The sequence below is a fragment of the Myotis daubentonii genome, chromosome 7 (genome assembly GCF_963259705.1).
Source record: "Myotis daubentonii chromosome 7, mMyoDau2.1, whole genome shotgun sequence".
Lineage (NCBI taxonomy): Eukaryota > Metazoa > Chordata > Mammalia > Chiroptera > Vespertilionidae > Myotis > Myotis daubentonii.
In genome coordinates, this window is record NC_081846.1 from 86,221,258 (window position 1) to 86,236,640 (window position 15,383).

The 15,383-nt window shown below is 38.6% G+C and overlaps 1 protein-coding gene across 10 annotated transcripts in view; it reads left to right on the forward strand.

Annotated features, from left to right (window-relative positions):
* The window catches only part of PTPN4 (protein tyrosine phosphatase non-receptor type 4), a 230,908-nt gene that overhangs the window by 59,013 nt on the left and 156,512 nt on the right, over nucleotides 1–15,383 (forward strand). For 9 of the 10 annotated variants that reach the window (XM_059704692.1, XM_059704696.1, XM_059704697.1 and 6 more), the window contains 2 exons: nucleotides 10,182–10,224; nucleotides 10,302–10,401. In XM_059704692.1, coding sequence (XP_059560675.1) covers nucleotides 10,182–10,224; nucleotides 10,302–10,401 — 143 coding nt within the window. The remainder of the gene's footprint in view (nucleotides 1–10,181; nucleotides 10,225–10,301; nucleotides 10,402–15,383) is intronic. The other variant, XM_059704691.1, reaches the window with a different exon arrangement.

The following is a 15,383-nucleotide window of genomic DNA, read 5'->3' on the forward strand; positions in this document are numbered from 1 at the left end:
GATGTGCCCACAGCCCAGGTACATGCCCTTGACCGGAATCGAACCTGGGACCCCTCAGTCCGCAGGCCGACGCTCTATCCACTGAGCCAAACCGGTTTCGGCCCAAATTTTCTTTTAAGTGAAGAACACTTAGTTTGCTTCCATATTGTGTCTATTGTAAATAATGCTACAGTGAACATGGTGGCACATATATCTTTTCAAGTTGGTGTTTTTGTTTTCTTTGGATAAATACCAGAAGTAAAATTGCTGAAGCATATGGTAATTGTATTTTTAAATTTTTGAGGCACCTCCATACTATTTTCTATAGTGACTGCGTGAATTTACATTCCCACCAAGAGTGTACACTTGTTATCTATTGTTTTAGGCTAACATTAACTTATTGATTTTCTGCCTGGTTAGTCTACCCATATATGAAAGTGGAAAATTATAGTCCCCTGCTATTATGTAATGCTGTCTATTTCTTCCTTAGGTCTGTTAATATTTGTTTTATTTAGGTGCATAGTTATTTACATATTTATATCCTCTTGTTGGATTTATGCCTTTATCATTATATAATGACTTTTAAAAAATTGATTTGAGAGAGAGAAACATTAATGTGAAAGAGAAACATTGATTGACCACTTCCCGTATACACTGACTTGGAATCAAACCTGAAACCTGGTTTTGTACCCTGACTGGGAATCAAACCTACCACCTTTTGGTATACAGGACGATGCTCCAACCAACCAACTCACACTGGCCAGGGCGATATGACTTTCTTCATCTCTTATTATGGTCTTTTTCTAATGGTTTATTTTATTTTATGTAAGTATAGCTACCCAGCTTTCTTTTCGTTTCCATTTGCAAGGAATATCTTTTTCCTTCACTTTCAGTCTATGTGTTCCTTACATCTAAAGTGAGTCTCTTTTCAGTAGCATATAGATAGGTCTTGGTTTTTTCTCCATTCAGCTGCCCTGTGTCTTTTGATTACAGAATTTAGTCCATTTACATTTAAAATAGTTATTGATAGGTATGCAATTATTACCATTTGTTAATTGTTTTCTTCCTTTGTGGTTTGATAATTTTTGTAGTGATATACTTAGGTTCCTTTCTGTTTATCTTTTGTGTATCTATTATTGGTTTTTGCTGTTCTGATTCCACTGTCCTATCTTTAAGTTCATTGATTTTTTTTCTTCTTCATTTAGTCTGTTTTTGAACCCCCTCTATTGTATTTTTGAGTTATTGTGTTCTTGAGCTCTGTGGCTTTTATTTGGTACTTTAAATATTTTCTGTCTATCTCTTTGTTAATTCTCATTATGTCCATCTGTTCTTTTACTGATCTCTGTGAGCATCTTTCTGACTTATTTTGAACTCTTTATTAGACAAAGCACTTATCTCCATCTTATTAAAGTCTTTCTCTGAGGATTTTTCTTGTCCTTTTGTTTGGAACATATTTTTCTATTTCTTCATTTTCCTGACTCTCTGTTAGTTTCTATGCATTAGATAAAACAATCACCTCTCTATTTTGAAGGAAATTAGCCTTATCTTTTCAACCTTCTTCTAGGCCAGGGGTGGGCAAACTTTTTTGACTGGAGGGCCACAATGGGTTCTTAAACTGGACCCGAGGGCCGGAACAAAAGCATGGATGGAGTGTTTGAACTAATATAAATTCAAAGTAAACATCATTACATAAAAGGGTACGGTCTTTGGGGGCCAGATTCGCCCAAACTACGGCCACGGCTGTTCTAGGCCTAGGCTGTTTCTCAAACCTTTGTAATTACTCAAGTAGCCTATTTCTAGTGGCTACTTCCAGTAGTTAGAGGTGTGCTAAGACCTGCCATTGTCCTAAAGGGGAAATTTTCATTTAACACCTAGATTCAGGCTAATTGTAATCCAGACCTTCAGGCAGCAGCTTTTAAAGACTACGAATATACCTCTTTCAGGAGAAAATCAGGAAATAGGTATTTCTGTCTTTTTTCTCTGTGCAACAGACTCAAAAGTCAAGGCTCCACAACTTTATACAAGCTCCTTTCTCAGAGATACCTCCAAGCCCAGTACAATGGCAACCAACTACAGATCACTTTGTAGCTCATACCAGGTGGCTCTGCACAGGACACAAGCAGTTACTGAACATGGCCTATACCAGAGCTCTTCCCAAGAGGCCTCAGAACCAAACCACTTGGTGGTGAGTTTCAGATCACACCAGATACCCACAAGTGACATTCCCAAAGGGCAAACTTGGCTGACACAAGAGCCCCACTAAAGTAAATCCTCTGTGAGTTCAGCCCCTGCACTACAGCTTCTCCTCTGTAGTCATGCCAGTCCTCACAAGCATTCAGTTTGAGGGTCAATCCTTCCCATTGCCAAGCCAACAGTAATCAAGGCTCTCCTAGAATAGGAGAGTACACAAAAGGGACACACTGGAGCATCCAGCTCAGGTAACTAGGGAGACTGCACCACTGGGCCTCACAGGACACCTACTACATAAGGCCACTGCCAGGACCAGGCTATGTAGCAGCTCTATCTAATACACAGAAACAAACATAGTGAGGCAGCCAAAATGAGGAGACGGAGAAACATGTCCCAGTATGAGAACAGAACAAAACTTAGGAAAAAGAACAAAAAATGGAACAAGCAATTTAACATGTGCAGAATTCAAACACTGTTTATAAGGTTGAAGATGTCAATAAACTTAGGGAAAAGTAGTGAACTCAGTGAGAACTTCAGCAGAGAAATAGAAAACATAAATATAGAGGTAGAAAACATAAAAAATAACCAGCCAGAAATGAATAATACATTAGAGGAAATCAATAGGAGATGAAGCAGAAGATCAAATCAGAGATTTGAAGGATAAGGAAGCAGAAAAACCCAATCAGAACAGCAAAAAGAAAAAAGAATCCAAAAAAATGAGGATAGTTTAAGGGGTCTCTAGCACAACATCAAACATACCAATATTTGCATAATAGGGGTACGAGGCGAAGAGGGAAAACAAAGAATTGAAAACCTGCTTGAAGAAATAATGATGGAAAACTGCTCTACCCTGGGGAAGGAAATAGACACATGAGTCCAGGAAGCACTAAGTCCCAAAGATAAACCCAAAGAGGCCCACACCAAGATATATCATAATTAAAATGCCAAGACTTAAAGACAGAGAATATCTTAAAAGCAGCAAGAGAATAGCAGTTAATTCCTACAAGGGAGCTCCCATAAAACTGTCAGCTGATTTCTCAACAGAAATTTTGTGGGCTAGAAGGGATTAGCATGAAATATATAAAGTGATGTAAAGCAAGGACCAACAAGGAAGGCTGTCACTTAGAATTGGACAGATAGAACTTCTCAGAGAAGAAAAAGTTAAAGGAGTCCATTACCACCAAACCAATGTTAAAGGGACTTTTTTATGAAGAAGGGGGAAAAAGATAAAAAGTATGAATAACAAAATGGGAGTAAGTACATACCTATTAGTAATTACATTAAATATAAATGTATTAAATGCTTCAGTCAAAGGATAGGATAGCTGAATGGATAAGAAAATAAGACCTATACATATGCTACGTACAAGACCCGTACAGACTGAAAGTAAAATATATTTAGGAAATTTTAAAAAGCTAAAGTATCAGTACTTTTATCAGACAAAATTGACTTTAAAACAAAGTCTATAATAAGAGACAAAGAAGGACCTAGAATTTCACTTCTGTGTATTTATCCAAAGAAACCAAAAACGCTAATTCAAAAAGGCATAATGCATCTCTATGTTCATTACAGCATTGTTTACTATTGCCATGATGTGGAAGCAGTCTAAGTGTCCAAAAATGGACAAATGGGTAAAGAGGAAGTTATACATATATACAATGGAATATTACCCATAAAAGTATGAAATCTTGCCATCTCAGTAACATGGTTATACTTATAGGGTATTATGCTAAGTTAAATGAGTCAAACAGAACGACAGAGGGCATGTGATTTCATTTATATGTGGAATCTAAAAAACGAACTAACAAAAACACTTGTAAGTACACAGAACATTTTGGTGGTTGCTAGATGGGAGGGGGTTTGAGGGATGGATGCAAAAGGGAAAAAGATTAATATATGCAAATTACCAGTTATAAAAACAGTCACTAGGATATAAGGTACAGAATAGGGAATCCTCTATAATAAAAGCCTAATAGCTAAGTGTTCAGTCGTCCAGTTGGCTATTCAACCAATCAGAGCGTAATATGCTAATGATATGCTAAGGCCGCTCAACCGCTCTCTATGACATGTACTGACCACAAGGGGGCAGACAGTCGACTGGTCGACCAGTTGCTACGACGTGCACTGACCACCAGAGGGCAGAAGGTCCGACCAGTAGGTTAGCTTGCTGCTGTGGTCCAGCCAATCAGGACTGAGCGAGATGGGCCGGATACGCCCTGGAGCCCTCCCACGGTCCCTCCCTGGCTGACCAACCTCCCGCATCCCTCCCCTGTCCTGGTTGTGCACCGGTGGGATCCCTTAGCCTGGCCTGTGCCCTCTTGCAATCTGGGACCACTTGGGGAATGTAGGAGAGCCGGTTTCAGCCTGACGGTGGAACAACCAGTCACTATGACGTGCACTGTCCACTAGGCGGCAGATGCTCAATGCAGGAGCTACCCCTGGTGGTCAGTGCACTCCCACAAGGGGAGTGCCGCTCATCCCAAACCTGGGCCCACGGCTGATGAGTGCAACAGCGGTGGCGGGAGCCTCTCCCCCCTCCGCAGTAGCACTAAGGATGTTCGACTGAGGGCTCCCAGACTGCAAGAGGGCGCAGGCTGAGCTGAAGGACCCCCCACCCCCTTCCGCGAGTGCTCAAATTTCGTGCACCGGGCCTCTAGTGTAGTCAGTAATATTTTAATTATATATGGTGTGAGATGGGCACTAGATTTCTGGTGATCGTTTCATAAGTTAAAGAAATATCTAATCATTATGTTGTGCAACTAAAACAAATATGGTATGTCAGCTGTAATTGCAAAATTAAAAATTATAAAAAATATAACATGCCTGATATTAATCATGTCTAATAAAATTTCATTTTAAACTTATATTTTATTGAAAATAAGAATTTTATCTCAGATATATCACTGTAACTTGGTTGGTATGGGAAATTTTGGCATGGCAAAGTATGGTATATGATTAAATACAGGTAGTGGCATAATCTCAATGCCATTTGTATGCATAAAAAATTAGAGAGCTTATAGTACTTGTTTTCAAGATGCAACAGAGTTACTATAAGCAACTTCACTTCTAGATATGTTTCCAAGAGAATTGAGAACATGTCCACACACAAAAATTAGTACTGAGATGTTCATTGCATTATTCATAGTAGCTAAAATGTGGGGTCAGTGCAGATATTCATTAAATAATGGATGAACCAAAAGTGTATATTTATACAGTGGAATATTATTCAGCAATAAAAAGGAATTCCGTATTACTTTACACCTAGTAGGAGGGCTGTAATTAAAAAGACAAAAACAAGTATTGATGAGGGTGCAAAGAAATTGAAATCTTCATACATAGATGGTGGGAATTTTAAAAGCTGTAGCCATTCTGGAAATAAACTTAATTCAAAATTTAAATGTAGTGTTATCATTTACCAAACAATGCTATTCCTAGGCATATTCCTGAGAGAATTGAAACATGTATTTATAGAAAAACTTGTATACAAATGTTCATAGCAGTATAATTATTGTTATTTTTAATATATTTTATTTATTTATTTATTTATTTATTTATTTTTACAGAGAGGAAGGGAGAGAGATAGAGAGTTGGACACATCAATGAGAGAGAAACATCGATCAGCTGCCTCCTGCACACCCCCTACTGGGGATGTGCTCATAACCAAGGTACATGCCCTTGACTGGAATTGAAGCTGGGACCCTTCGGTCCGCAGGCTGACACTCTATCCACTGAGCCAAACTGGTTAGGGCCATAGCAGTATTATCATGATAGCCAAAAGATAGAAACAACCCAGTGTCGCTATAAAAGTACTGTAACATGCTACAACATGGATGAACTTTAAAAACATATAGTAGTGCCTCCTTATTCGTGGTTTTGCTTTTGATGATTTCAGTTCCCTGCGGTTTTAAAATACTAAATGGAAAATTGCAGAAATAAACAATTCATAAGTTTTAAGTTGCTCGCCATTCTCAGTTGCATGATGAAATCTCATACCATCGCACCCAGGACATGAATCATGCTTTTGTACAGCATATCCATGCTGTATACATTACCCACCTGTTAGTCCTTAGTAGTTTCTCATGGCTTGATTACTCAGGATCACCTGAAGTAGGGGAATCCTCCTCATACATCATCAGAAGGTCAGAAGTAGCCTAATGCTACATCACAATGCCTATATCATTCACTTCACTTTATCTCAACATGTAGGCATTGAATTATCTCACATGATCACCAGAAAAAGGGTGAGTACTATACAATAAGATTTTTTGAGAAAGTACATTCACATAACTTTCATTACAGAATATTGTTTTGTTTTATTTTATTATTAGTTATTATTACTTTCTTACTGTGCATAATTTACCAATTAAACTTTATCATTGCCCTGGCCCGCATGTCTTAGTGGATAGTGTCAGCAGTGCACCAAAGGCTCTCGTGTTATATTCCTGGTCAAGGGCATGTACCTGGGTTGCAGGTACAATCCCCGGCCCTGATCGGGTTGCATGTGGGAGGCAACCGATTGATGTGTGTCTGCCACATTAATGTCTCTCTCCCCCTACCGCCATCCCTCCCTTTCACTCTCTCTAAAAATCAATGGGAAAAAATCCTTGGGTGAGGATTAACAAAAAAATAAATAGACTTTATTATAAACTAGAGGCCCGGTGCATGAAATTCGTGCACATGGGGTTGGTAGGTCCCTAAGCCTGGCCTGCGCCCTCTCGCAGTTCTGGACCCCTCTGGGGATGTCCACCTGCTGCGGAGGCGGAAGAGGCTCCCACCATCACTGCTGCTCTTGCCAGCCGTGAGCCCGGATTCTGGCTGTGCAGCACTCCCTCTTTGGGAGCGCACTGACCACCAGGGGGCAGCTTCTGTGTTGAGAGTCTGCTCCCTGATGGTCAGTGCAAGTCATAGCGACTGGTCGCTGTTTGGTCAATTTGCATATTATTATATAGGCTATATATATATAGGAAAGAACATAGTACATATAGGAGGCTCAGTATTATCTATAGATTCACGCATCCAGTGTGATCTTGGAACCTATCCCCCGTGGATTAAGCGGGTTGCCTACTGTAAAAGTGAAAAAAAGAGATCACCTGTGGTATGTTTGTATTCATATGAATCTCCCAAGCAGGCCAATTTATGGAGACGGTAAGTAGATTAGTACTTGCTAGAGCCTGTTGGCAGTGCAGCATTGGGACTGACTGTTAATAGAAATGGGATTTATTTTGGGGATGATGCAAATATTCTGACATTTAGTGTTGATGGTTGTACAACATAATAAAATGCACTGAAGTGTACACTTTCAAATAGTGAATTTTATAGTGTGTGAAATATATCAGGATGCTGTATAAAACAATACTTGGTCTATAGTGATAAGCATTTTATAGTTTAATAAATATTGCCAAGTTGTCCTACATTGAGGTGGTATAATTTATACTCTCAGAAGCTATGTATGAGTGCTGTTTTCCTCACATTCTTGCCATTGTGGTTTGTCATTAAAAGTTTTAATCTTTGTCAGTATTACTATTGAAAAATGATAACCTAATGTAGACTATTATATTTCTCTAATTATAATCAAGATTGAATATCTTTTCATGTACTGAAAAGTCATTTATATTTCCTTTCCCATAATCTTTCCATTCTTACCTGTTTTATTATTAGTGTTGGTTTTCTTTTCTTATTGATTTGTAGAACAGTTTTATATGTTATCTTTTTTCCCTACATTGTTTTTCTTTCGACATAATGGTGTGTTTTTACTATGAGCACTATCTTCATTGTGTAATAGAGCCCATTATAGCATTGCTCCATCTTGTTTTAAGCCAAAATCCTAAGTCCTATCTCAATGACATCATTGATGAGGTCTCTTCAGTTTTCTGGTGCTTATCATTGTACTCCTTCTAAGCTGTGTCAGCTTAACATATCTATTTGTAAATGTGTTTGTATATCTGATATTAGAATATTTTTGAGGGGAACGAAATGAGGAAGGAAGGGTTTGAATACAATCATTGATCCCAAATTTTGATTTTAGACAAGTATTAAAATGAAAGTAATTTATTACTTTTTTTCTCTAAAATGTGAAAAAAAAAATCAGTAGATTAATACATAGATGTGTGCCCTGGCCAGTGTGGCTTGGTTGGTTGGAGCATTGTCCCGTACACCAGAAGTTAGCAGGCATATGCCCAGGTTGCGTGTGCACCTCTGATCATGGCTCATGGGGGAGACAAATGATCAATGTTTCTCTCTCACATTGATGTTTCTCCCTCTCTCTCCCTTCTCTCTAAAAATTATTAAAAATGTATTCTCTGTGAGGATTTTTTTAAAAAGTGTTATGAGAGAATTTAATGTTCCTTGTCTGTTTTTGGAAAATAAGTAAATAGGAGCTTTGTGACATACTTTTGACATACTCAGTGAAGACCTTTCTGAGGAGGTAGCATTTAAGCACAGACACAGTTGAAAGGAGTCAGCCATGGGGAATCTGGAGAAGGACATTCTGTGCATTAAGGAAACATGGAATTGGAATCTGTAAGATGGCATCTTTGAGTAGCAGAAAGGAGGCATTGTGGCTGGAGCTTAGTCAATTGGGGTAGAAGAGGTAAAGAGATTACAATGCTACGGGCTTTGGACCTTGCATTGAGAAATTATCAAGAGTATTAAGCAAAGGAGTAACATTATGCTTGAGAAGACTACTTTGGCTTCTAGATGGAGGATGAAGAAGATGGTAAGAAAAGACACAGGGACAGTAATTAAGAGGCTGTGGCCAGAGCCATACCAGAAATAAGGATGGTGGCAGACTAGATGGAGAAGAATTCTTAAATTCTAGATATGGTTTAAAGGTAGAGTCAGCCCAGCATGGCTCAGTGGTTGAACACTGACCTATGAACCAGGAGGTCAGGGTTCGATTTCCTGTCGGTTACCTGCCTGGATTTCGGGCAGCTGATCAATGATTCTCTCTCATCATTGATGTTTCTATCCCTCTCTCCCTCTCCCTTCCTCTCTGAAATAAATAAAAAATATTAAAAACAAAAACAAAGGTAGAATCAGCTAGATTTGATTTGTTGGGTGTTAGGGATAGTGAAAAGAAAAGATACAGATTATCCCAGGCAAATGTTACTAAAATCTATTTAAGTACTCTTCATGGAATCAAGTATGGGAAGTAAGGATTATAAATAATGATACATAAGTTTATATTTGTGTAGTGCTTTGAAAATACTGCCACATCCATAACCTCATTTTGGGTTCTTTAATTTTTTTTAATTGAAACTTGTTGGCAGTTCAGATACAGTGGGGCCTTGACTTATGAGTTTAATTCATTCAGAGACCGAGCTCGTTAAGGAGCTCGTTAACTCAAATTACTCTATCAATTCAATGCAAAAAATCAGCCAAGAGACAGCTGGTATCTCAAAAAACTGGTTAGTCGGGACACTCGTAAGTTAAGGCCCCACTGTATTTTCTGAGTTCAGTTCGTTTTTCTAAAATAGATCTTAACTGGCATTCAGAAGTATTGAGATTACTTAAAATTCTCATACACAAAAGGCAATCCTTCCCAAAACTAAACATTATCCTTTTCAAAATTAGTGTGGTTTTTTTTTGGGGGGGTGGGGATGGGGGAAGGAGGTGTAATTTATTTTTTAAGGAATGGAGTAGAAGTTAGAAAATTTTTCTTAATTTTTTAAATGTTCCAGACTGTTACATAATACAGTTAAATTAACAGAATTCACATTAGATTGCAGTGATTATTGAACATTTTTACTTTTGGAATAGAGGTTATTGCACACTCTATAATTTGATGTAAAATTAAAATAAAAATCTTAAAGCTACCACATATATATTATTCAGTACTTTCTAGCATAATTTTGTTATATATGATATGAAAATCTGCAAATTAATGACTTTTTCCCTACCAGGCCTTTTCAAAAATTCAGTTTTTAGCATTAATCTTTAAATAGAACAGATTTGCATGAATCGGTGTATTAGTTCCTCAAGGAAAAATGAAATCAATCTTATTTATTTTTCAGAGGTGGCTGGATCCAAACAAACCAATAAGGAAGCAGTTAAAGAGTGAGCATATATATTTACTTCATGTTTTGTAAGTGTACTTTATAAAGATGCAGGATTAATATAATCTGATTAATTAGAACTGCTTTTATTAATTCTAGGAGGATCTCCTTACAATTTGAACTTCAGAGTCAAATTTTTTGTAAGTGACCCCAACAAGTTACAAGAAGAATACACAAGGTGAGTTTATGGAGCATATTTTTCTTAAAAATATTTTCAAAACTATTATAAAATTATGAAATTAATTAGGCAAAAATAGATTCCCATGCCATAATTCTGAGTTTACTAGCAGCACACAGAATAGGTCATAGATGTTTCAAAACAGTTTACTTCCCTCCTGGATGACAGGTAATGCTTTAGGACAGTGGTCAGCAAACTGCAATTCGCAAGCCACATGCGGCTCTTTGGCCCCTTGATTGTGGCTCTTCCACAAAATACCGAATTCTGCGCATGGGCCACGAAGTTTCAATCGCACTGTACATGTGCGCCCGCACATGGTATTTTGTGGAAGAGCCACACTCAAGGGACCAAAGAGCCGCACGTGGCTCGCAAGCCGCAGTTTGCTGACCACTGCTTTAGGAGATTGGAACCCCAGGGCCACCCCATACAGCCACAAGAACCCTCCTGAGCTACATAAATACTGATATTTTCCAGTGAAACCTGGTTAAGCTGCTTTGCTGTAACTAATTGAAGTAATCAGATACTGCTTCATTTTAAGCGGTGCTATATAGTGAGAATTGTGCCTGCTTTTCCCCCTATAAAAATATTTAACCCTTGAAAAACATGGTTAGGCACATCGACCACCTTTGCAGTCAAAATCTGTGAATAACTTAAGTTGTCCTCCATATTAGCTGATTCCCAACTGCAGATTGAAAATACAAGAATGGCCCAGATGAGTATTTTGATAGTATATTAATGTTAGATAACTGTTTAAGGTATAAATAGTGAGGAATAATCACAGTGTGGTAACTGTCATTATTAAAATAACCTTAAGAACCCTGGCCAGTGTGGCTCGGTTGGTTGGGTATGGTCCTGTGCATTGAAAGGTTGCCAGTTCCATTTCCGGTCAGCCCACATGCTTGGGTTGCAGACTTGATCGTTGGTAAGGGGGTGTGTAGGAGACAGCCAATCAATGTTCCACTCTCACATTGATGTTTCTCCCTTTCTTTCCCTTCTTCTCTCTCTAAAAAATCAATTTAAAAAATCTTTAAGTAACCTGAAGGATAACCATGTGTGTTGCTTGAAAGATAATTAGTAATTCACTAGTACCCTGAGCATAAATTCGTGCGCCAGTAGCTCTCTGTGGGGCCTGGCCGCTCTGTGCCCGCTGCCCAGAGGCCCATCTGCAGCTGGGCGCAGAATGCTTGCCTTGTTGCCAGGGCGATGATGCAAGCATTCCACCAGGCCGCTCATGCTGCCCACTCTCCGCGGCCGCCCCCCCAGGACTGGGGGATTCCAGCGGGGCTGAGGACTATGTGCTGTCATCTTGTGGCTATGGGTGCCGCCATCTTTGTGATGGAGTGATGGTTAATTTCCATATTACCCTTTATTAGATAGGGTTAGCAAAATAAGACAGAATAAATATTAACATATTATACCTTCCATAAAAGATATAAGAATATAGGTCAGTGACTATATTCACAATTATTCTAAAAGTTAGGTGCCAAATTTAAAATCTGTACCTAAAGTTATATTAATGTAGATATTAATGTATTGGTTATCCTTTAGAATACTAAGGTGAAGTAGAACAACAAAAGAATAAATTAAAGACATTTCCCTGCCAATCCTCAGGTGTTTCTGAAGCAGAGTTTTCAGTAGATAAAGTAATAAAAATTAGATTCACATCCTTTAGAGTCCTTTTCTATGTGTTTGTTGTTGGGGGAGTGGGGACAGTAGGTTACCTTTTTTATAACAGGAGAATTCAAGAATATAGACTCTGGATTAGGTAGTTCAAACTAATAGTATCCAAGCTAATTTATCTTGAAAAGCGAAATTGTTATATGAATACCCTTTAGTTTAATACTGTTGCTCTTAGATTTTGTTGTTGTTGTTAATTAAAATAACAAGATTTTTAGTATAGTAAAACCTATTCTTGGATGAACTTTAAGGAAGCTACGCTGAATTAATGAAAATTGTGATTTCTAAAGTATTTTTAAATGCATTTTATTGTTTCCTGGTACATATAACTTGAAATCAAGTAGCAAAGTATTCTGTAATACAGGGTGTGCCCAAATAATGTATACACACTTTAACACCTGGTAGCTTCAGTTGATGTTTCTTTCTGTGGAAGCAAGTTCCTCCTTGATCCTTCTTGAGCACAGTTCCTTGGACACAAGGTATTAAACGGAGAAGACAAGACATGGTAGGCATACAGGAGAGACTTTATTGTAGACCCAAGTAGCCATTGCTAACAAGGAGCCATCAGACAAAACAGTTCTTCAAAGTAGCCAAAGCAGCCGTGCACCAGCTGGTCAGTAACACATCTTTATACGAACTCAGACAAAAGAGGCTTCTTGCCAAATAGTGACATCAGTATTTGGGTTATAGCAAAGTATGCCTGCGCAGTGTGTGCAGTAAAACTGCTGTGTCATTGCCTTTGCACAAGTGTATGGCAAATTGGCCTTGAACATCCGGTGTACTCTGGTTAGGGTTCCCACACTTTCTCTTCAGATTTAACCCATTGAAATGAATAATTATTCAAAATATGTATGCATTTTTTCAGAACATCCTGTATGTTTTAGTAATCAGATTTTTAAATGTGTAATAAATATTTGTAATTAAAAGATCAATAAATTTAAATTGGATTTCTAATATATTTAATGTTTATTGAGTTTGTTAGCAAAAGCAATTAAAATATTGTCAATTATAGCTATATTCATAATTTACTCAAAAAACTGTCTTTGACTTTCTTAATAAAACTTGAATGTGTTGATTTTTGTATAGCTTTTTTGAAGATATAATCAAGGAATAAATGTGTCTCACTGATAATTAAATCAAAGCATATTCCAGAAGTAGAAGAAAGTAAAATCAAATTTTATAGTAATCGAGAAAGTATTTACGCAGTCCATAAGTCTAGAAAATTATCTTTGTTTTCACTAGAAATAATACATTATTTCAAAAATCCTTTATAATGGATTTGTAATGTTATAACGGGCACTATTTGGTAATTGGGGTAAGTGGCTAGTTTGTACTTTATTACCATAGTGTACATTGTGCATCAGTGAATCTCTACACTGATTACAAATTAGAATCACTTAGGGTAGCTCTTGCTTTGGCCACACCCCCTGGGTACTCTGATTTAATAGGTCTCAGATGGGACCTGTGCATAAGCATTACAAGCTTCCCAGGTGACTCAAATATTCCACTAGGTTTAAGAAATACTCCTTTAAAACTTTAGGGCTTAAGTAGCTTTAATGCGATGGTCCGGATTAGTAATAAGACACCCTTGGGGCCACAGTTGTAAGGACTAGTACAGCGATGGCGAAACTTTTGAGCTCGGCGTGTCAGCATTTTGAAAAACCCTAACTTAACTCTGGTGCCGTGTCACATATAGAAATTTTGTGATATTTTCAACCATAGTAAAACAAAGACTTATATTTTTAATACTAGGGGCCCGGTGCACGAAATTCGTGCACTGGGTGTGTGTGGGGGGGGGGAGTGTCCCTCAGCCCAGCCTGCCCCCTCTCACATACTGGGAGCCCTCAGGCGTTGACCCCCATCACCCTCCAATCGCAGGATCGGCCCCTTGCCCAGGCCTGATGCCTCTGGCCTAGGCGTTCGGCCCGGGCAGCGGGGACCCGCAGCTGCAGCGGCCCCACGATCGTGGGCTTCGCTTTAGGCCCAGGCAAGGGACCCCTAGCTCCTGGGACTGCCAGCTTCGACCGTGCCCAGCTCCCATCGCTGGCTCCACCCCTACTTCCTGCTATCACTGGCCAGGGCGGAAAAGGCACCTGATTCTCCAATCATGGCTGGGGGGCCGGGCAAAGGCGGCCCCAGGGCTGCCTTTGCCCGGCCCCCCAGCTCTTAGCTCCCCCCTGGGTTTCCAATCACTGTCAGTGGCAGAGGGCTTCTTCCTGCTTTCCCTTTCGCCTCCCTGCATTGTGCCTACATATGCAAATTAACCGCCATCCTGTTGGCAGTTAACTGCCATCTCAGTTGGCAGTTAATTTGCATATAGCCCTGATTAGCCAATGAAAAGGGTAGCTTGTACGCCAATTACCATTTTTCTCTTTTATTAGTGTTGATTTATTTTATATATTTAAATGCCATTTAACAAAGAAAAGTCAACCAAAAAAATGAGTTCACGTGTCACCTCTGACACGCGTGTCATAGGTTTGCCATCCGTGGACTAGTATAAGCCCCACAAAACAGGAAATCAGCTATACCTCCTTACCTTGGGATTCCATTTTAGGTTAGTGGTAAAAAAAAAAAAAAAAAAAAGAATGGACTTACAGAGCTTCCAAATGAAACATAATTTACTTTTGCTGGCATCATTGGAATTGGAGTTTACTCAGAAGCCGAGAGAATACAAATGACATCACTTTTCATACCTTTTTAGAGCATGATAAGTATTCATTATTATCTGGATTAGAAAAGTTTCGTTATTTTTACAGCTTGTAAAGGTGATTATCTAAACTTACCTCAATCATTCTTAATCTGTTTTAAAGGTCTTAATTGTCTTTCAAAATTAGGCTTGTATTTTCTGATTAGGACCCCTAAGATACCTATACTAGGCTGTGGTTCTACTTTCTTTTTACAAATAGAGAAACAAGACCCAGCCAAATTTTAAGTAACTTGCCAAAGATTATAGGCTGGCTTACTTTAGGACTTATAGTTTTGATTTAGCTTATTCTGGTTTCCATTCTGTCAGTCTTTAATGATTAGTATGTAAATAAAATTCAGCAAGCACATAGGTATTATTTGTGTAATATTCAGAATATTATGTCAAGGATATACATGACCTTTCAATCCTAACTATAAGATTGTTTCCACCAGGAACCTTTAACTTTTTTTTTTTTATCCTCATCTAAGGATGTTTCCCATTGAATTTTTAGAAAATGTGGAAGGGGGTGATGAGAGGGAGGGAAAAAAAGGAGAGGGAGGAAAGCATCGATTGGTTACCTCCTGCTCTTGCCCCAATTAGGTGATCAAACCTGCAACTG